At 39.2% G+C, this 21427-nt stretch overlaps 1 protein-coding gene across 1 annotated transcript in view; it reads right to left on the bottom strand.

Annotated features, from left to right (window-relative positions):
- The window catches only part of ETNK1 (ethanolamine kinase 1), a 28191-nt gene extending 7473 nt beyond the window's left edge, over window positions 1–20718 (bottom strand). Inside the window, exons 1-7 of the mRNA XM_058852914.1 lie at window positions 20424–20718; window positions 11901–12160; window positions 11036–11176; window positions 10198–10340; window positions 3742–3825; window positions 1951–2111; window positions 400–473 (exon numbers count right to left, since the gene is read on the bottom strand). Coding sequence (XP_058708897.1) covers window positions 400–473; window positions 1951–2111; window positions 3742–3825; window positions 10198–10340; window positions 11036–11176; window positions 11901–12160; window positions 20424–20579 — 1019 coding nt within the window. The 5' untranslated portion in view covers window positions 20580–20718. The remainder of the gene's footprint in view (window positions 1–399; window positions 474–1950; window positions 2112–3741; window positions 3826–10197; window positions 10341–11035; window positions 11177–11900; window positions 12161–20423) is intronic.
- Window positions 20719–21427: the final 709 nt, after the last annotated feature.

The raw sequence follows: 21427 nt of genomic DNA, 5'->3' as shown, positions 1-21427 counted from the left end.
TCCATGCAATAAGTAATCCAGCTCTTTTGTACTATATCTTTGATTCTTACTGTTGGAAACACAGGTCTTGCATCTGACAGCACACCTCACCTTGGCTTTTACAGCTTTGTCACCCCAGCAAGAAACACTTAATACCCAAAACCATTATGTTCTTTGCCTTGTAAACCATGCATTTTAACCCAGGGACACATAATTTAGAGAACTTTCAGCAACAAAAACACAGACAGCTTTTACTGCCTTGTTTTTCCTTAAAAATGTAGAGTTTTATTGTATGATCACAGAGGTCAGGTGTGTTGCTCAGATCTCGGTTTCTGATAGCTGGGCTGTTGGACGAAATGGCCCCACAAACCCCTTTCCACCCTCTAGTACTCCATGATTGTACACAGCAAGCAGACTTACCCTAGAAAATCAAAATCAATGGTGGAATATTTGGCTTGAATTAAAGCCCACAATCCCCAAAAGAAGTGTGAAGCCTGAAAGAAAAAAAATCAGCAGCAAAAAATTAATCTTAAACTTAACATATAAACCTATTCTCACAGACACAAAACTTAGCTATAAGAGAACACCCAAAACCCAATCTTCTTGTACTTACTTGATCTCTCTTAGCAAAGAGATTTATAAGCAGTATTATAGAATAAATTACAAGCAGATGAAAAAATCCATTGGAGTCTAACTCCCCATCTGTCATTTTCAAGAGAAACAATATTGCATTTATAAACTTTGTCACCTATTAAGTAGATTGTTGTATGACTATGTACACCATTCTAAAAAAATGCACAGAGACGTAACTACCACCTCTGCTGCTGCTAAATTTGCATTACTCCATTATATTGAACTCAAGTGCAAACAGGAAATTCCTTCTGAATTTTTGGTTTCACCCTTAGACCTCTATAATTACACTCACTTTCACTTCTGAGTTGGACAAAGAGATATGTAATGCTTTAGGAAAACCTCTAATTCATCAGCACTTACACAAATTTCTCATCTGTTCCAGACTTATTTCCATTAGGAATACAGAGAAGTAGTCTGGAGGCCTCTGTTCACTTTCAGATTGAAAGTATGAATTATATTAATGATAGGACTGTTAATACATTTCAAATTGAACATGTAATGGACATTAGCTTGACATTGTCTTTGTGGAAGACATTTCTGGACACCCAGGTTATAAATTTTAAAAGCATAGCAGCACACAGGCCGTTGTTTTTAAAGCTTGTTTAATAATCATCTTCCTGTTAACTATACTTCCTCACTGCAAATAGTAGCTTTTGTCAGAAAACTGAGGGTATTACAGTAACAGAGGCGTGCTTGAATTAGTAGGAAAGAGGACTAAAAAGGCCAAAGTGGCTACCTTATACCTCCTACAAATAGCTGGGAATGTTATTCTTCAGAAGAAAGAAAATACAAGCAGCACTTGAGCTGTAACATTTCCTGTCACATTATCAGAGCAAAACAAGATCAGAAAGAGACTCTAGAGTGACCTACTTATCTGCTGTAGAAAAAAAATAAATAAAATCAAAATATTCTAGTTTAACAAAATGCTATAGTCTTATTTTTAAAAAGGCTTTTAAAGTTTATAAGTCTTCATGAAGCATTATCTTGTTCTTCTGTCTTCTTACCATTACAAGCAAAAGTTCAGCTAAGACCCACCATAGGCTGTGGCCAAATTAAACTTGCCAGACCAATAAACAGCCAACAGAAATCCTCACTCAAAGCTCATCTCCTTGTTTTCTGAATGTGCAGTGCCTCCTTCACTAGGAATATTCTACAGGCAATATTTAATATGCAACAGGGAAGCAAGTTTCCATGGAACATCCAAATTTTATTTCTTATGGAAGTTTTCTTTACATGCCACAGCACTCAAATTCAAGAAAATAGCAACTACATTTGCTCAAAGGGTATCAGGTTTCTCTGCATCATTTAAAATATTTTAATCGAGTGTTTGTTACTTACCAGTGCAAACTGATTGACTTGGACATACAGAACTTCAACTTCTTTTTCACTGACTTCTGTGCCAAATCCTTTATATTCTTTGTAGGCCTCAAGGTAAGACCTCAGCCATTGCTCCTGTAATTTTCTGTTGGGATAAAGGCTGTAGTCTACCTCATTTACTCCTAGGAAAAAGAAAAGAATACTGTTAGAACCTTATATTGCATAAAAAGACCATTAGAAACCCTTTAGTACTACCATTAGTAGTCCAATACTGTACCCCTTCCCAACCCAACACACAGATTGATGTGGACAAATAACTACATTTTTACTTTGACCTGACCTTATAAATTACATGTTGCCAAGAATTTCCCACATGCAAATCAGTGTGTTACACATTACAAATTTATGTTTTCAGCCAGATACAACCTGCCTGTTGGGATTCAACACCTTGGGCTTTGAGAAAAAGCTTTAAAAAAAAGTATTTGCTTTATGAAACAAAAAACATCACAAATAGATCAAGCCTTGTATGCCACAATATCCCAAACCAAATCCAGATGTATATCCAGTTATCACTAAGTTTTTTGAAGAAAAACTTATGATGAGTCTGCCTCTCTCCTGCATAGGGCATTGGCAGAATTAGGAGCCCATAACCCATTTTTATCCTATTTTTCTTCCTATATTGGAGGTGCTTAGTCACAGGCTATAGGGAGTCTGCTAGGATCCCCAAACCCAGATCACAGTTCACTTCCATTATCACTCCCAGTGAATTTGGGAATTCTCATTGATTCTTATCTTATGAACATTGCAATCTCCCAGCACCTAAATGTGTTTGTGTGCTAGATCCACATAAATTTAGATTTAAAAAATAATTCTCATTTTTACTGGATAGACAGAGAATAAAAGTGAAGCACAACTGTTCTTCATAAGTGAAAAAATGTATTTCTGCATGTATTCCTCTTACTGATGTAGATTTCAGAAGTATAAGATGAAAAATCAAGCCTTCAAATACAATTTTGTAAAATAATTTAGCTTGCTTTCCAAATGTTTAAATTACCAACCATAGAACTCAAATTACCAAATACACACTCTGATTTTTTTTTTTTTTTTTAAGTTATCTAAACCTAACATTGTTTGTGAAGCAACTGGTAGATTAAGGCTCTTCATTTCACCACAGTGTGCTTTCCATCTGCTCTAATCATTATGTAGGTTTTCCCTGCTGGCCCATGCTCTAAAATATTACAGCATACACTTGAGGTCGTTTCTCCCTTATGGAGTAAGTGGAATGGGCCTTTGCTGTAAAAAATTTGAAACTAGTTAATAAATTATTCTAAAAACACCTCATACCTAAAATCCCACATTTGTCCTATGACGTAGTCTTGGCCTTTACTTCTCATTTCAGGACAGGCCAAGTACTTCATGCACACATTCAAAACCACCAAAAACCACAATATCCTGCCATTTGGCACTGTGGAATCACGCAGAATACTGTCACTACAAACACCTCTGGTGTGATACCCATAATATTTCACTACAGTGGGCTGTCTCTGCAGAAGGACAGGGTGAAAGCTGTGTGTTCTGAACTTGTCTAATTCGATCAGAACTTAGGACATGATGCTTCCATTTCTGGGTTAGAAGACCTGCAAAGGAAGGGCATAACTGGCCTGTAAAATATCAACACATTCTGGTACCATGAGCTGACAGCTGTAAGTATGTAACTAGATATACAAACAAAAAAAGAGAATGCACAAGAATGAGTTTGTTGGAGTTTCTAGTAAAACCAGACAACTTTTACCTCAGAAACCCAAATCTTACCTGCAAATTCATTGAAGTGATTTCCAATGTCATAAGCCAGGTAGTTGTACCCAGAGTACTCATAGTCTATGAACTGCACATCACCTGTGTGAGACAACAGCAGCAACATTAGAGTCCAGATCAAATCAAGTCACAGCCCTAATACTTGGGTGTCCTTTGAAGATTTCTGGGGAAAACAAACCACAAACCCACCTTGTACACAGCTGTGTGCACTCAGACATTTCAGGGGAAGGCTGTGACTTCTAGGACACGTGATATTTAACGGTAAATATTAATTCAGGAAATCTCTTAGAGCTTCCAATTCTCTCTGCTTCAAGTCTGAGTAGGAGAATATCAATTTTAATTTCTACCACATGAGGGCCTCCCTTACTCTCAAAATGAGAAGTACAGTAGCATAGTCTTGATTTAAACTTTATGTAGAAATAGCAGATCAATTTCTCCCTGATTTAAAAACTAACAGTCCTGTTTATTCTCACACAAATGTGCAGCCACAGTGGACAAACACATTGCAACATGCTGATACTTCCTGTAAGTATCTTACAAAGTAAGATTATTCTTAATTGTTGCTTTTTTAAGCTGGATTCAACTACTCTCAAGAAACCATCAGACAATCATAATGCCCACAAAGCTATCAAACTACGTAGCATTGTGTCAACAAGGGCTGATAAAGCAGCAAAACACAGCCCAAAATGTTTCCAAATTACATTTACCTGCAGTGAAGCTGGGGAAAATGCATTGAAGCTGCTCAAGAATGTCTACAGCATATAAAAGAGTCAAAATGCAAACTAGATGGATTAGGTAAAATCAAAGCTCTTGTATTTTAAGGGAAACCAGCAAAATTACTAAAAAGTCAGAAAATGAAGCAATGGGTTAACATATGGTTTTCACCATTGCACCCTTCTCCCTCACAGAATGATTGGGTTGGAAGAGACCTCCAAGATTGAGACCAACCCATGCCCTAACACCTCAGCTCCTCCATGGCACCAAGTGCCACATTCAGTCCTTTTTTAAACACATCCAGGGATTGTTTATATCCTACACTCTTCCTTTTTTTTATTACTATCTGCATTATTTAATAAACAAAAAACATTCATTCTATTATAATGAGAAAAATCTTTTAACTTGACTCAAAACCCTAAGCTAAAAGGAAAATCAAGAACAATATTAAAATTAAGTACATTATGTATGTATTTCCTAGACTAAGGATTTTAAGTGCCTACTGCACTGCCTCCTTAAGATTTAGGGATATTGCACATCTCAAATAAAATAGTTTCACCAATGTCCTGACCAAGTTAGAACAGAAGAAGCTTTTTAGAATTGTTCTTTCCTATGTAATTCATCTTTGCCATTCTTGAACTACTAACACAATTATGCTTTCCAGATGGACAAATCTTTGTCTAAGCACTTAAAACAGAAGTTAAACTCTACAACACAAATATAATTCACATAGTCACAAATCCTCCACATCTGAGTTCCCCTTACTTTCACCAAAAGAGAGGCTTGTTTATCAAGGTTATGATGTTAAATTTTCCAAAAAAGCAACAGCCCTGCAAAGTGGCAAGCTCCTTCCAGAAAATTCTGTTGGCAGTGGAAAAATTGAAGTTCCCTAGAGCTTTGAAGCAGCAAATCTTACAGCAGCTGCAGGCAAGATGTTATTGTCACAATTGAACTGCTGCTGCTGCTGTGTGACTGGCAGATTCAAAGGCCAGCTCTTCCCCCTGGCTCTCCTGCACTGCTTTTCAAAACAGACACCTCTAAAGTTACAAGCCAGCTAAAATCCCAGTCCTGTCCAACATTCTGCTAAACAACTGACCTCCTGAACTCCTTCTGCCCCCCAGAACATGTAATATTGCTTGTACTTAGAGAAGTTTTTCTTTCTTCCTCACATAAAATCCAAACACACCAAGTCTGCTTGTAAAATATGTACATAAATACTTTAAATTTTTAATGTGCAGATTTCACCTAGAACATCCCTATGTGCCACCATGAATTTTTAATTGCAGCTAACATTTAAAAAATTTACTTCCAGATATAAAGAATATTACATACAAGCCAAAATTGAAGCTAACAAAAAAGATATGGCTGGGGCTGTTACTAGGAGTTGTCCTCACAAAGCAGGAACAAGGACATACCCAGCCCTTGGCTAGCAGATGGAGAAAACTTGGCAAACTCCCATTTGATAAGACAAAAGTTCAAAGCAAAAAAAGCTTTGCATTTATGCTGATCCATTTCAGACTCATACTACTGTGAAACTCAACCTATAAAGTTAATTTTTGCACAAAGGCTCAAAATAAAGATGCACGGTTCTTCCTGTGGAACAGAAAGAAAGCAACAACTTTGAAGTTTTCTGCTTCAAAAATGTGCAAGATATCTGTACTTAAATGTACACATACACACATCTACCCTGCTTTAGAAAAAGCAGAAGTCTGCAGTTATTGTTTAAATAATCATTGTCCTAGAAGTTACTTTTAAGACTTCCTGCAGTTCATATGAGAAAGCCACTTCTAAAAGCTATGGCTTCCATTACTGGTTTAGCAGGTAACTGTTGATTCAAAGTTTCTAAAAGCTATCCACAAACTGTACAATCCATCAATATCCCTGAGAGCAGGCAGGCCAACAAGAAACACTGGTCTAAGTGCATTTGTGCTTTATTGAAATGAAAAAAAATTAAAAACAAGCCCTGCCATCTCTCTGGAGAAGCGACTGCTATTGACAGGAATAGACACGTCAAGAGTGTGGAATATTTCAAGCTGAAACATTTCTTTTTACCGGGCATTTCCCAGGACAGACAATATGCAACATATCCCACAAAAACCACAGAAAGATACATAATGGAATTCATTGTGTATCATAGCCCAGAAATCCACTTTGAAATAGATCAAGTGGTAATCAACAAAGCATCTGTGAGATCTCCTCAGGGTTCTGACAGGTAGGAGGGTGAAGACACCTCTCTACTTAGCTGCTTTTTCTTTTTAATGGTTTAATAGGGAAAACACTTCCCCTGTCCAAGTCTTGGCTGTAGTTACCACACCTGAATTATGTGTCCTGAGTTCTGTCCCATCCTGCTCATCAGGTGAGCCACTGAGCCCTTAGAAAACAGCTTCAAAGACAAGGACCTGTGCTAGGAAGATGCTTGAAAATTCACAAACAGGTCACCCACCCAAAGGATAATTTTATAGCTGTAAATACACAAAAGAGCTCTGCAAAACAAAACAGGCTTTTAGATCAAAACCACAAGCCTTAAAAATACCTCAGTCTTCAGAAGCACTGAGCACCCACAGACTCCCACCAAAGATCATGGAAAACACTGAGCAGTCAGAGGGAGTAAACAGAACCAAACTATCCATCTACCTACACACAACTCCCTGCCAACTGATTTTCATATATGCAAAAAGAGCACACTTAGAAGCAGAAAAAAAATTCTGATACTTGATCATGTTGAATAGCAAGTATTTGAATACTCTTAAAATACCAGCTATTTTTTGAAATTCCCAGGTCACACTAAAAAAAAAAAACAAAAAAACAAAAACCCACCAAACCAACAAACCCAAACAAATTTAGGAGCATCAGAACACAAGGTTTATAAATAAGCAGTACCAAGCTTCAAGCATATTTTGAGTATTCTTGATGTCAAAGCTGCAATAAAAAGCAATGTGAAGCACTGAACTATATCCTTCAAAGGGTAGATGACAGCGATAATTATAAGTTATGTAAAGTAACACTTGCAGATTTTCATATCCTGAGTGACTGAGAATGGACATTAACAAAACAGCAAGAGGCAGAGTTCTCTCAGCCACAGCAGGAACAAATTCAAATCAGATGAGTGAAACTCCATTAAATGAAGTTAACACTCAACACACTCTTCCAGGCTCATAAATAAGGACCGGAGACTGATTTTTCTTAAAAGCAGTATGTGGCATGACTGTGATTTTTCTTTCAAGTCTGAAAACTTAATGTGAATTTAATGCAGAGGACAAGTCTAAGGCAAAGCTCAGGAACAAGCCATAATTATTCATAATGCATTGGACACAAGTCCTAATACATCCTGAGAGTCTGTAGCTCAAACACACAGCCACACATACCCCCTGACTAGTACATGTGCAAATTAAGCATTCAGAAACAAAATTATAAATGCAGTATCACTAAAACAAATAAATTAGGTTGTCTTTGTACCAGCTTCTGAAAAGCCAGACAATACTACCAGTTTTGCACAAATTTCACTGAGGAATAAAGAAAAAATAAGGTAGTTAATCTAGAAAATCAATCCTCTCTTGTTTTTACTTTAGGACCACCAATGTCTTTTGGATACACAGAAGCTTTTCTAGATGGAAGAGTGAATTCAGTCAAGAGTATTGCATTCACCAAAGCTGTTAAATACCTTCAGACAATTTGATGCCATTCCTAGTGATGCTCATCTTTAAAAATATTATATTTTGTACTCTTACAAAATTATTTTTTTATACCAAGAAAAGCTTTTGGCCTGCTAAACACAGTTCCAGTTATACATGCTTCTTTACAGTTAAAGCTGAGCTTCCTATTTATGCTCTGTAAAAAGTGTGCTATAAAAAACAGCTTTCAAATGACAATCATCCCTTCTACAGATGGCATGGAGGTTTGGTTACTATGAAAATTATCTCTGCTGTATCCAGATTGCACAAATTTTACAACACAGTACATGTACAGTACTCAAACACAAGTTTAATAATATGTTTACTTCATATTTCCAAGTGTTTCCCCCAGCTGTTTACAGCTTGCTTGAAGCCCAAGTACTTTACACACCTCCCTCCTCCCCACCCAGTCTCCACTCACACACTTGTAGGATTGCTCACAAGTGATGCTCTACTGGCATTGCTTTTTCCTCCACTCTGTTTACAAAAAGAAAAGCATGCAGCATTTGTTTTTCAATTAGGAGCTTCAAGCCTATTGACCATAACAGTGAAGCTTTTAAAGGAATTCCTCAGATTTTTTTTCTTTTTGTTGCATTGTTCTACTTTGAAGAAAGTGACTACAAAAATTACTTTTACCTCAGTGAGTCTGCTCTGGAATGCTAAAATTCAAGGTAATTTCAGCACTAATAAAAACACATGGTAAAGAGATTTATTTTTGGTACTACAGAATCACAACTCCAAGTGTATAATGCTACAAGTCTAGACTTGCATAAGACTACAAGTCTAGTCTGCACCTTTCATGCTTTCTCCCCTGCCTCTTTTTAAGCAGAACTACAGTCCATCATTGAAAATCAGTAAAACCACTCAAGCTTGGTGGTTTTCATAGAATTTAAAACTTATGTTAACAGCATTGTTAGGGTGCATATACACATACACACATATATAACTAAAAGTACCAGCAATTCTCTTCGAAGTAGTATCACTCAGGTGGAAACTGGCATACAAATCACCAAAAGAGTTTATTTCCTCAGTTCACATGGTGATGCAGAAATGATGCAGAATTCACATATGATGCAGAAATGTGTTAGCACATACAGCCAATTTTCATATTAGAACCAGCACCAGCTTGGTTTTATTTTTTTTTTTCTTTAGCAGTTAAGTCATATAACTTACATACCAACAATCTTTCTCAACCAACACAAAAATATGCAGTAGAAGGAATGACTCATCCTTATTTCAAAATAAAACCCTGTAATCTGATTAGTCACACTTAGCTGAGCTCAGGTATTTGAAATGGGAGGAAAATTGTGTATTTTTACTGCACAATGGCCATTTTAGTGTCAAAAGTTTGCCTTGTTTGTTTTAATACCTGATTGATTCACTTAGTAACCAAACCCTGAACCATTAAAATCAATAAGCTGTGGGTTCATATGGAATCTTTCCCAGATCTTAATAACACAAACTACGAGTTAAATATATGGTAATAGAAACAAAAAACTGATTCATTTTTACCAAGATGTGTGCTGCCTACAACTGTTTAAACAAAGCATGCATTAACAAAAGAAATCTTTTAAGATGTCTGTGTGGCTCATGCAGAAAACAAATTGAGCTACTGAATGTAGCAGTTAATATCATTAAGATACTTCACTATGAAAGGGTATTCCCCACAATTACAAACCAGAACAAAACATTACAGAAGACATGTTATTTTCTACACTTGCATGATTTTCTTTTCTTCCTAAAAGCTTTATAAACCAGAATAGAATTAACATTCAGTTACATACTTTGAAGCCTAGGCATACAGGCAAACTGGGGATTAACAAATTCATGAGTTCATTAAAGAAAAGCAAGGAACACTGATTTTCTTCCTCTATACTGCAGCATTCAGATGAGAATTAGCTAATTAAGCAACTTAGTATTTGCACAGGTATCACTACCATTAAAAGTTTAAAGGGTCTTAAAAGCTCAAACTGAGTTCACCTCCACAAGTGAGGACAACAACACCACTGATGCAGCACATGCAATTACAGCACAGGTAAAGCCACTCACTGCTTAGTTCAACACCTACCTCTTTTCTTGTTGTAAATAATATTCTTACACAACAGGTCATTGTGACAGAGCACCACTGGCGATCCTAAATTTGACAGTCTTTCCTTCATCCAGGCCATCTCCTCCTGAAGAACTTGAGGACTTGGAATGTCACTTAAGAATCTTTTCAAGTACAAGGAAAGAGTTAACATTTAGTACTCTGTGTTCCATATCAAGCATTTGTAATGAAGTATTTTTCTCTACATTCTTCCTAAAAATAGCTCGACAGACCCTCTCCCAAATCAGGGCATCCTTTCCCAAGGCACAACAGCAGTCAAATTATGACATTTTTCTCTGTCCTCCTGGGAAAACAACTTTCTGAAGATTATCTGTGCTGTAAACACAACAGTAGTCCAAAAATCAGGAGCATAACATGAATACACTCCCACACATTTTAAAGGTGCAAAGATTAAAAGAATTTTCGCATGAATTTCATTCACTTTTTGTTCACTTTACTTCCTCCAAGATTACACAACACTATTATGTACTATATGTATCTATAACTGAGTAAATTAACACTAATTTTTAGTCTAGTCACAGTATGCACTTAAATAGCCATTTTTCCCTCTACATTTTCAGTTATCATGTTTTCTCCATTTTCTGAAGAATTTGATGTTGTAAAAGAAAACCAACTTTGCTAGAGCATTCTTTAATTACAATGCAGCAAGACAGGCATCCACGATTTCAAAGTCACATGAAGAATATTTTTAAGCTGGAATCTTCTTTCTAAGCCATACAAAAGTCTGATGATATTGTACAAACACAAACTCCAACAGAAGGAATATGAAGTCTGGAAAAGAACATGATGAAATACCCACCTTTTATTTACTTCCTCATCTGCAAATTCTGTGGGTATGAGAGAAAAATATTTCCCCATTTTCAGCCACAAATTAGATTTAGGGATCCATCCATTATGTGCATGAATAGTATGGATTTTAGCAAGCTGTCTAGCAATGAGCCTAAAAAAAATAAAATTAAATTCATGTTATATTTAACTGAAAAATTAAAAAAAAACACAGCTCAGGAATTCAAAGAGGGTTTAAACAAGAGTAGCACAGCCACAGGGTAGCACATTTCAAGACTCAAAAGTTCAATAGGATCATTAGCTGTGGGAAGGGAAGGGGGAAGGATTGGAGCTCAGTTACAGCACACAAACTTCACCTGCATTTGCAGTCTACTCTTGCTTGTTTTTTGAAGTATTGATTTAAATTAGCTGCTATTTTTAGGCAAATACATTTCAGCACACACATGAAAAACTAAAATCTTAAGACAGAAGTGAACAGAAAGTGCTGGTAACAGTTTAAAAAATCATATCTCAATGGAGAAATGGTATCTATTCACAAAAGGAGTATCTTGGAAACAGTTGGAAGTACTTTAACCAAGTCCAGCCCCCTACAACTCCACCATATTCAATGACCTCTGTAATTGTGATGTGCAAGTGCTAAATACAATAAACAGAAATGAACAGACTTTTAATGAGCACAGTCTTCTGTGGAAGCATGAAGGATCATTTGTGCAGCACTGAAATACTGTAACTGAGACAGTGTGAACATCAGCTAAGTGCAGGCTTACAGAAATAGAGATTTTCTGCTCAACTTCAACTCAAAGCCCTTTAGGCCAGGCAGAGCTTCATAAACACACAATGAAATGATGAGATTTAAAAGGAAATATTTAAAAGACTACCTGAAAATATCTGGATTGCACACATGCTCTGGATCCAGGGCTTCTCCCTGCATGAACTCATAGCACAGGCCATTGTTAAAGGTACAGTAGAGCTGAGGTGCACAGCCATGGGCCTGCAACACACGGAAACTCTTCACCTCCTCATCCCGATCCACCAGGAGCTCCGTCTTGTTCCCATAGATCCGAACTAGAACAACATCATCTGTTATCTCACCTACGTAGCAGCCAATTAATTTATTGGTGATACCATCAGTGAACAGCTGAAAAGCAAAAATAAGGCAATAAGCAACTCAACTCTACATCTTCAAAAAGTAGGAAGAGAATGCAAAGTTATCCTTTAGTTCCCAAAACATAGGTGTTTACTAGATTGAGCATGAAGAAACCTTTAAGACAGAGGAATATCACGGAGAAAATACTTGAATATGAATGTGAGGTATTTTTCATATTTACAGTCATGTCTCTTCTTCCGCTCTTTGCCCTCAAAACCCTAATTCTTAATTCAAAAAGAATTAAGAATTAATTCTTAATTCAAAAAGAATAAACCCTCCCACAAAACATCCTCACAGTAAAACAAGCAAGCAGACAAAAGTAGCCTTAAGTTGGATAACAAACATTTTTTAATTCTTAATAGCAACGAGGTCAGAAAACCAGTTGAAAAAGAAAAGAAACCTATTTATCAGGATCAGAATACTAAGTGTTCAATGGCAACAGTGTGATTTCCTTATTTACTCATGTCCAGTCATCCACCCTCTGAGGTATGACTTCTGCCTGAACCCCTAAGTCAAGCCCAGAACAAAAGTACTGACAAATGCAGTGATCTGTTCTGTGTCAGACATTATTCTGAGCCATAATATTTAATGAAAAAGTGTTTTTGCTAAAAACACATGCCAACAACAGGAAACATATCTACAGGCATCATAATTCTTTATTTTTTGGGGTGGGAGGGCTTTTTTAGTTTTGTTTGTTTGTTTGTTTTATAGACCAGTAAATTAAAACACAATTCAGAAAGTTTGACTACTACTCTCCCTCCCCCTTCAAGATAAAGCCTTTATTTTGAAAAGTAATATCACTCAAACACAAGTGACAGATTATTTCCAAATCTCAAGGGTTTAGAAAAATTGAGTATTAGGAGCAAGTTTTTTTTTAATTACTAAAGAAAAAATAATCCTCAAAGTTGGGTCAAGTCTCCATGCTTAGGAAAAAACGAGACTTTTATAGTAGATGTGTTTTAGCTCATATGCCTTGCTTTCTCCAACTAATTTGATGTGGCCAACAGTTTCATCAACAAATGCAGAAAAGGAGTGGGAAAGTTTCAGTTGTCATCACAAATTAGAAGAAATAGCTCAAGCTCCTGAGGAAAGATGCAGAAGATACAAAGGTATTCTATTTTCTTGAAGAGTTACGAACACTCAGCCTTGAAGCAGGTATAGCAAATGATACCACTTTCACCTAGACAGGGTAACCATGAATTCAAATAAAGCTGCTTATAAGGCCCCTTTGACTGACTCAAAATTAAGACTTTACCATTTATGGGCACATCTTATTATTAGCTATTACTCGAATAACTCAAGAGGAATAATGAAGAATCTTGAACAGTCTTCATAGTAACTGTAACAATGTTAAGCACTGCAACTAAGAAAACACCTCCACTCAGCTCCATAGATACTGGGCTTGAACGGTGTTCCATTTATTTGAACAGGCAGTACTTAAATGTATTTCAAAATGCTTGTAAATCACAAATTGCACCCTGACACTATAAATGTATCCATTCATAGCCTTCCCAGTCATAAGTGTATGGTCACAGAACAGGTCATAAACACTTAAAGACAGAAAATCAACATACAAGTACTGATTCTTATACCTTTTAACATAAACCCAGAATTAATTTGTTAAAAAAGCATGAAGAGCACTTCACAGAAGTGATTCATGTTGAGCTGTTCAAATTAAAAAGCATCTTGTCTGCTATACTTAGATAAAAACTTCCAAAATGTAGTTTAAAGGAAAAAAAGATGTACTATGAAAAAGACACAGCTCTAACGTCATCAGAAATAGTGATACTAAAAAAAAAATAGAAGTTAATAATGCTGATGCAAAGAAACAGTAAGAATTTGAGTTGTTATGCTGTTGAAGAGAAACTGCTGGGCACATTACACCTTCTGTCATAGGTCTAATATCCCCTTAAAACCAGTTTCATTAGCACTAATAAAAAGAAATCTGGAACAAGGAAATTGGACTCCCTCAACTGTTAATTTAGGAACTCTACTTATTAGTATCTATTTGTAGCATGCTGCTACAAATAATTATTTACACACGGGAGCATTTTAGCTCCTGCTTCTTAAAAAGGCAGAAGGGTTCACTTACTTTTCTAATAACATTATTCAAAGTAGACAATTTCCATATTCCATCAAAAGAAAACACCTAGTGTTTACTGCCAACAGTAAAATAACATAATAGTCACTTCATTCTTTTATTCAGAATGCCTTTACTCTAGCATTTAAAGAATCAGCTTAGAAGGCCTTGCACAAAACATAACCTGAAATGAAGCAGAGAAAAACATCCCACTGTTCCAAGAATTCAAAAGAATGAGAAGAATGAGAACAAAATTGCAGTCACACGCAACACGAACGAACAGACAGAAATAAAAACGTCATGGGGCAAAGTAGAAAGTACTTATGACTCAGAAGGGCTGATTTTTCCCTGCTAGACTGAGTTATTACATCCACAGGCAGGGAATGCAGGAAACAGCAGTGCCATAAAAACAGAACAGTGATGTGACGTTGCAGTGTAAACAAGTAGGAATTCCTCGGATTCTGCTGCTAAACCCAGACTGACTTTAAGGTCTCCAGAAAGGAACAGACGTCAATAACATGCTTCTTTAGTGCACAAAACTTCAACTTCATATTTTAAATCTAAGTTGATCTTTTCTTCTGGAAAAGTCTAGTCTACACAGACATATCCACAGGTGCACAGAACAAGAACTTAATTTCTTGAAACAAGGTTAGTTATTTCTCTCTCTGTAGCTATTGCAGCTCTCTTTCTGTAGCTATTCATAAAAGAAGGACAAAGTACAACTACAGGAAAATGCCTTGGGTAAATTCTCACATGATCAGCAGGGCTCACAAGAAACCTCACTCAAAGGTCTCCAGGCTCTGGAGCCATATCCTCCAGTTCTTTACAGGTGAAAGTCACTGTCTGCATGGTTCAGGTGCTCAGATGACCAGGAGCAGGATCATTTGATATTAAAAACACCAAGACAAGCAGGAAGCAAGCAAGTTTGCAGCACTATTCTTTGCTAAGTCTGGCCACAGGCTGAGCTAGCAGTTCCTGCTGAGCTCTTGGGAGGCTCTGCATGACAGCAGCATGGAGAAAGAAATGTTTTCTCCAACATAGATTGAGCTAGTATAACTTTCACATGGATTTTTTTTGGGCTCCCAAACCATAAACACTTCAGCTTCATGGTGTGTGTGGGTTTTGTTTTGAACATTTTTGGGTTGAGGGCTGGTTTTGATTGAAATGTGTGACAATATGTGAAATTTTTGGTGGTTTTGTTTTGTTGGGTTTTTGTTTGGTTTTCAGTGATTTTTTGTTTTGGGGGTTTTTTTTAATGCCAGGGGGAAAGAAAAAAGAATCAGTTACTTATTTTTCACCTTGTTTCTGAAGAATATTCTTCTACCTGAAAAAGAGTCAACATCAGATAGGTAATTAACACTTTGAAAGTGATTAATTTGCTTTACAAATTTTGTGATACTGATTAAAACAGCTACAGACATAATAATAATAGGAAAGGAGCATAAAACTTTATTCTAAATCAAAGAATGAATTTGCTGTTCCTCCCCCTGGAAGATTTTGACAGGAAATGCCTGTGGGCCAGGGAGGGAGGGGCAGAGGGACAGGAACTGAACTGTCTTGGATTATTCCTTTCCAATGTTACAAGCCTATAGCATAAATTATATGCCTTTACATGGATTCAGTCAAGCTGTACCTAAACAAATAGTGATTCTCTGTAAATTAAAACCCCAGTCATGAATAAACACACCTCTATCATGCACAGCTGAATTACATCAGGCACATATGGCATATCACTCACATAAAATGCCACTACAGTTTCTGCCCCACACAGACACCACAAAACCCTCTAGAAACAGCAGACTGAGATCTTCAAATTTCATCATAAGCTTAAAAAGACTGGAGAAACCAACCCAGCCTCCAAGGACATCCAATACTGTTGGCATTTCCCACTTACTGTGACATTGCATCCAAGGCACACCTCAAATTACAGTTTTTCCACAGAACATCAGTAATTCAGCCCATGCTGCAATTCTAACTTTTCTTATTCTTTTCCTCACTCATCACTTCTCCATTTGGAGCACTTCTCTGTGGATTCAGTCCTTCCTCTTTATGTGGCAACTGCTTTCCCAACTGCTGAAGTGAGTGATGTGCCAAACCCAGCTGAGCAATAAACATCTCACTTGAAAAATGTAACAGCACTGAGATACAAGAAGTTAGTTTGCTTTGTTTCCCAGAAACTAACATTTTCAATTATTTCAATGCTTTTAAACCCACACTCAGTCTGTTCAAATAAACTAAAAAATATTCCAACAAGTTCAGAACTCTGAACCAAATTAAAGTTTGTTATAAAAAGAATAACAGTATCAACACAAGCAAATAAATTAGAGCAGCGGCCAGAAAATACTGCCTGAAGAAAAGCTACTGAGTGCAAATCGGGATGAAAAATGAAAGAAACAAGGACAAAAGCTAATCTGGTAAACATAAAAGTAAGTAGGTGGTCATTTCACTGGTGAAAGTACAATTTTTTATATGCCTGAGTCCATCCTGTTCACATTCCATAGCTGCAGGAACAAATCTTTGCAAATTATGAAGTGTTGCAGTAGTAAAATCCTGCAAAGTGTTGATAAGTGTGAAGACATGTAAATCTTAGGGAAAAATCCCAGAAAACCACCACAGTACCAGAAAACAAGCAAGGCCAAATTATTTCAGAGAATTAAAAAAGCAAATTAATCCAACTTATCTGGAGATGATAGTTGCTTGTAATATTTACAGGGGGGGTTATGGGGTGTCTTTACAAAAAATTTAATCCCCTTTGTAAAATCCATTCTTTCCACCTCTCCAGGTTTCATCTGGGACAGGAGCACTCCTAGCCAGCCAAACATTTTCATGATTTTAGATCTTTGAGTGATTCTTCAGCCAATTTTTTCCCATATATATCATTCTGGTCTACCCAAACAATGGTATAAATTAACACTATTAGTATTAAGCCTTTTCACCAATAAAAACAGGCAGTCTTTATTCTCAATATTAAGTATCACTTCTGAATGGTAAGAAGTACTAATGGCTTTTCCTGCACTATATCACACTGCAGAGAAGAAATTGTGTATTATCCTACTGAATCCTTCTTTGCCACCAGACTTACAAGAGCTAGACAGTCACGGGATAAAAGAATCCTGAATCAGCACTGCTGAAGTGGTAACTAATTTTCCCATACTGTAAGCAAACATTGATCTTCCTTGAATATCCACAAAAAGAGAAAAAATAAGATGGGCAACAAAATCCAATCTGTGAGTGTATTTTTACATTAGGAAAGGTAATACAACCTCCTTAAAAGAGTAAAGAGTTAAAACAATTAAATATTTATATTTCATTAATAACTGTGCAGAATGTAAGAATTGGAATGCCCACCGTCAAAATTCAGGCTGCTTACAAAACTCAGAAGCCCTGTTTTGAGTTAGAAGAGCACTTTTTAAATGAAATTTTAAAAACCTGTCTCTCCTGTTCACAACAGCCAATTTCCCAATTTAGCAAGCAGTGAGTTTTTCAGAAGAAGTTTGGAAGAAAGACCTCCAGAGACTCCTTCCAACCAGAACTACCCATCATTGCTGTTAAGCGACTACTGCAAAAAGCAGAGAAAGCAAACATCAAAAGTTCAGAAGTTAGAAAATCAAGCACCCAGTTCTATACAGTTCCTAGTACATTTTCAGTTGACAACTGCACTATGTACATGAAGATGAGCATTTAGACAGAAAAATTCTGTTTTTCCCTAGCAATGTAGAATAACTTGAACATTTGTACTGCCCTGTAGGGACAAAATTCACATACAATTTGATATAAAGGAGACATATTACAGTATAGCTGCTTCCATTTCAAAAAGTAATGGGCAATGCTTCTGATGTTATAGACTCTCTGATAAATAACATAATAAAAGAATAACTTAAGCACTGAAGATTTTAATGATTTGTATCTTCCCTCCTGCATTTGTGTTTTATGCTATGGTGTAAAAAAAATTAAATGTTAAAATATATTCCTGATTTTGGGTACTCATAAATCTTAGGGAAAGTGAGGATTAAGCTTTAACATATACTAACTACAGTTTCAAAACTGTTCAGCTGACTAAACAAATTAACACACAACAGTGAATTTTTACAAGAGAAGTTAATTAACTTTTTCAAATCAAACTCTGGACTCTTCAGCTTCTTACTAATTGTTCTGACCCAAGAATTACTAAGAGCAAAGGTAGCAAATGGCAGAGTTCACCAGAGGAAGCAGTAGCTCATCAAACCTATCACTGTTCTTTGTCCACTTTGCTGTTTCAGATTAGTCAGGCATATTTTCCATGCAATACAGGAGTCCCATCCTCATCTCCCTCCTAAACAGGAGGTCTAAAGGAGGACTCTAAGGCATCCTCCTGTTCACTCCTTCATCCTCACAAAAAGAGCCACCTTTCATTTCAACACCTTTCTCTATCTGATGCATGTACATCAATCTATAATTGTTTGTATTGCCATCACTGCTGCTGGAATCTGTTTCAAAGCACAGGCATTCCTGCTTGTTACACACTCACAGCAGCTTAAACACGAGCTAAAGAGTTAAAAATAAAAGGCCATTGAAGGGCCTTTAGAATGTTCTTCCACTTTTCAAAAGGAAAATACCAAGCTGAAAAGTTGTGTTCTTAAAATAACTTGGTTAAAACTAAACTCAAGACATTTTTAGACAGAAACTTCTAACCACAGACAGTAATCTCCACTTCTGTGTGACCAGTCAAGAGTCCCTGTTCCACACCAATGGTACTGGTGTTTTTTATTCTGTTAAGTGTTTCTGGAGAAGTGAGTGGCAGAAGGAAGCAGTATTTTTTTTTCTTGAATCTACTGCAACTTCGCCCAAAGGATAAAGTATTCCTTCCTTAACAGGACAATGTTTTGGTTTCACTTTTCAACAGTCCTGAATGAAAGAAAAATATTCTGCTGAGAACTGCATTGATCAAAGAACCAAAAAATTAAAACTTCATGTAACCCTGCAAGGAGCAGGCAGTTGGATTATGCTCATGGATCCCTTCCAACTCAAGATATTCTATGAACTTTAACAGCCTCATTTAGCATTACATTTTGTAAAGCTGTTTTCATTGCACCTCAAGACGTTGGGACTGTGCATAACTTATGGCCGCTGCCTCAAACAGATTATTTAGAAAAAGCTCATTAGCTTTATTTTCATGTTAACTGGACTGGCACGTGTCAAGTTTCATTTCTCTTTCAAGACATCAGAAAATTTCAGTCAAATTACGTGCCATTACCTCAATGTGCTCGGCTTTCCTATACCAATTAGTTCAGCAGCCCTCTGAAGAGGAACTTAATTGAAATAAGACACCGCCATGTAATAACAACTGCTGAATAACGCAGCTGAGCGTCTAATAAAATCCTCAGCTAACCACAGGCTGGAGCGCTATTTTAGCCACGCAAGTTGGCTGCAGAGTTTTTAAGTGCAGGGGGCCATGTTAAGTATATTCTAGAAGCACGAGAGCAGCCAATCCTCCGGCAGATGACTCGTCATGAGTAGGAATGACTGCTCACCTAGAGAACACCGGAGAGCAGCGGTACTTCTGCCAGGAGCGGGGCTGGGGCGCTCCGACACCGCCAGCCTAACCCCCAGCCCGCCTGCGAATAGCAGACACCTATTTATTATGTCTTTTTATTACGGGAAGCACCCGACAAGGGCTCCACCGCCCGTGGGAGCGCTCCAGACCCGCGGTAGCAGCGTGTCCTCCTCCGGTGGCCTGTCCCCCGCTTCACCAGCACTCCCCACCCAGCAGAGACAGAGGCGACCCTCGGGAACACCTCGCCCCCGGCTCCAGAGCTCTCCCTGCCGCTACCGCGAGCAGCCCAGCTCCAGCGGGGAGGGCACGGGAGGAGGAGGAGGCCGAAAGCAGGCGGTGGGGAGGAGGAGGAGCGCCGGGAAGGAAGGAGGGAAGGCGGGAGCCGGGGATGCTGCCACGCCGCCCCGCCCCGCCGCCGGGCCGCCTGGCAAATGGGGCTCCGCGCAGGGGGCTGCGGCGGAGAGCGGGGGATGGAGGGAGGGAGGGAGGAGGAGGAAACAAGGCGGCAGCTCCCCCGCACAATGGCCGCCCGCCCTCCCCCCTTCCTTGCCTTGCTTTTCCCCCCCTTCCTTGCCTCGCTTTTCCCCTCGCTCCCCGCGCCCCGGCTGCCGCATCCCCCGCGCCGGCGGAGCCCGCCGTACCTGCAGCGTCACCTCCTCGGGTCTCCAGTGCGGGCGCAGCCGGCGCAGGAGCTGCAGGGCGCCCTGGCGATACCCGAGCCCCTCCCGCTCGCTGACGGTGATGTCCAATTTGGGCACCTCCGGCGAGCCAGGCGGGACGTGGATGTAGTTGGACATGACAGCAGGCAGGACGCGGCGCGGCACGGGGAGACGAGAGCAGGCGGCTCCCACCAGTGTTTCCTCCGCGGCGGAGCCGGGAACTGACGGGGAAATTTCCACTTCGGCTGCCGATAAAGCGGCTCCACCTCCCCCGGCTGCAACGCGGAGCAGCCTGGGAGAGCGGGCGGAGCCGGGCCCAGCCCGGCCCAGCCCAGCCCGGCCCAGCTCAGCCCGGCCCGGCCCAGCCAAGCTCGGCCCAGCCCGACCCTGCCCAGCCCGGCCCAGCCCAGCCCGACCCTGCCCGGCCCAGCCCGGCCCAGCCCAGCCCGACCCTGCCCAGCCCAGCCCGGCCCAGCCCGACCCAGCCCGGCCCAGCTCGGCCCAGCCCGGCCCAGCCCAGCCCGGCCCTGTCCCCCGGCTCCCCGGCCTCTCTCCTCACCTGCCCGTCCCCTCCAGCCTCCGCCTTTCCCCGTTCGGTGCCCCGCTGTCCCCCTCGGCACCCCCTGCTCCCCTCGGGGTGGCCAGGGAGGGGATTTACCAAATGTGTAAAAAGGGGAAGGTGCGGGAGAGCGGCCGTGGAGGAGTGCGGGAGCTGCCACTCTCTTAGCACCGGCCCATCCCAATCGCTCTCGGAGTTATCTGCTGCGGTTGATTTGTTTTATCTTTAATTTGCGTCCCGGCTTTCGGAACCCCTCACCGTGTTGCCCTTTTGTTTTCCGTGTCTGCAGGACGCGCACCTGCTCAGCACCTTCACCCTCTCCTTCTACAGAGCACTGACATTCTTGCATTTTCCCCCCTCACTTATTTTGTGCTGGAAATCTTGTTGCCTTGAAGTTATTTTCCGTGGGGAAAAAAAAAAAAAAAAA

Source organism: Poecile atricapillus, chromosome 18 (assembly GCF_030490865.1).
Source record: "Poecile atricapillus isolate bPoeAtr1 chromosome 18, bPoeAtr1.hap1, whole genome shotgun sequence".
NCBI lineage: Eukaryota > Metazoa > Chordata > Aves > Passeriformes > Paridae > Poecile > Poecile atricapillus.
This window is presented reverse-complemented; position numbering and strand designations above follow the sequence as displayed.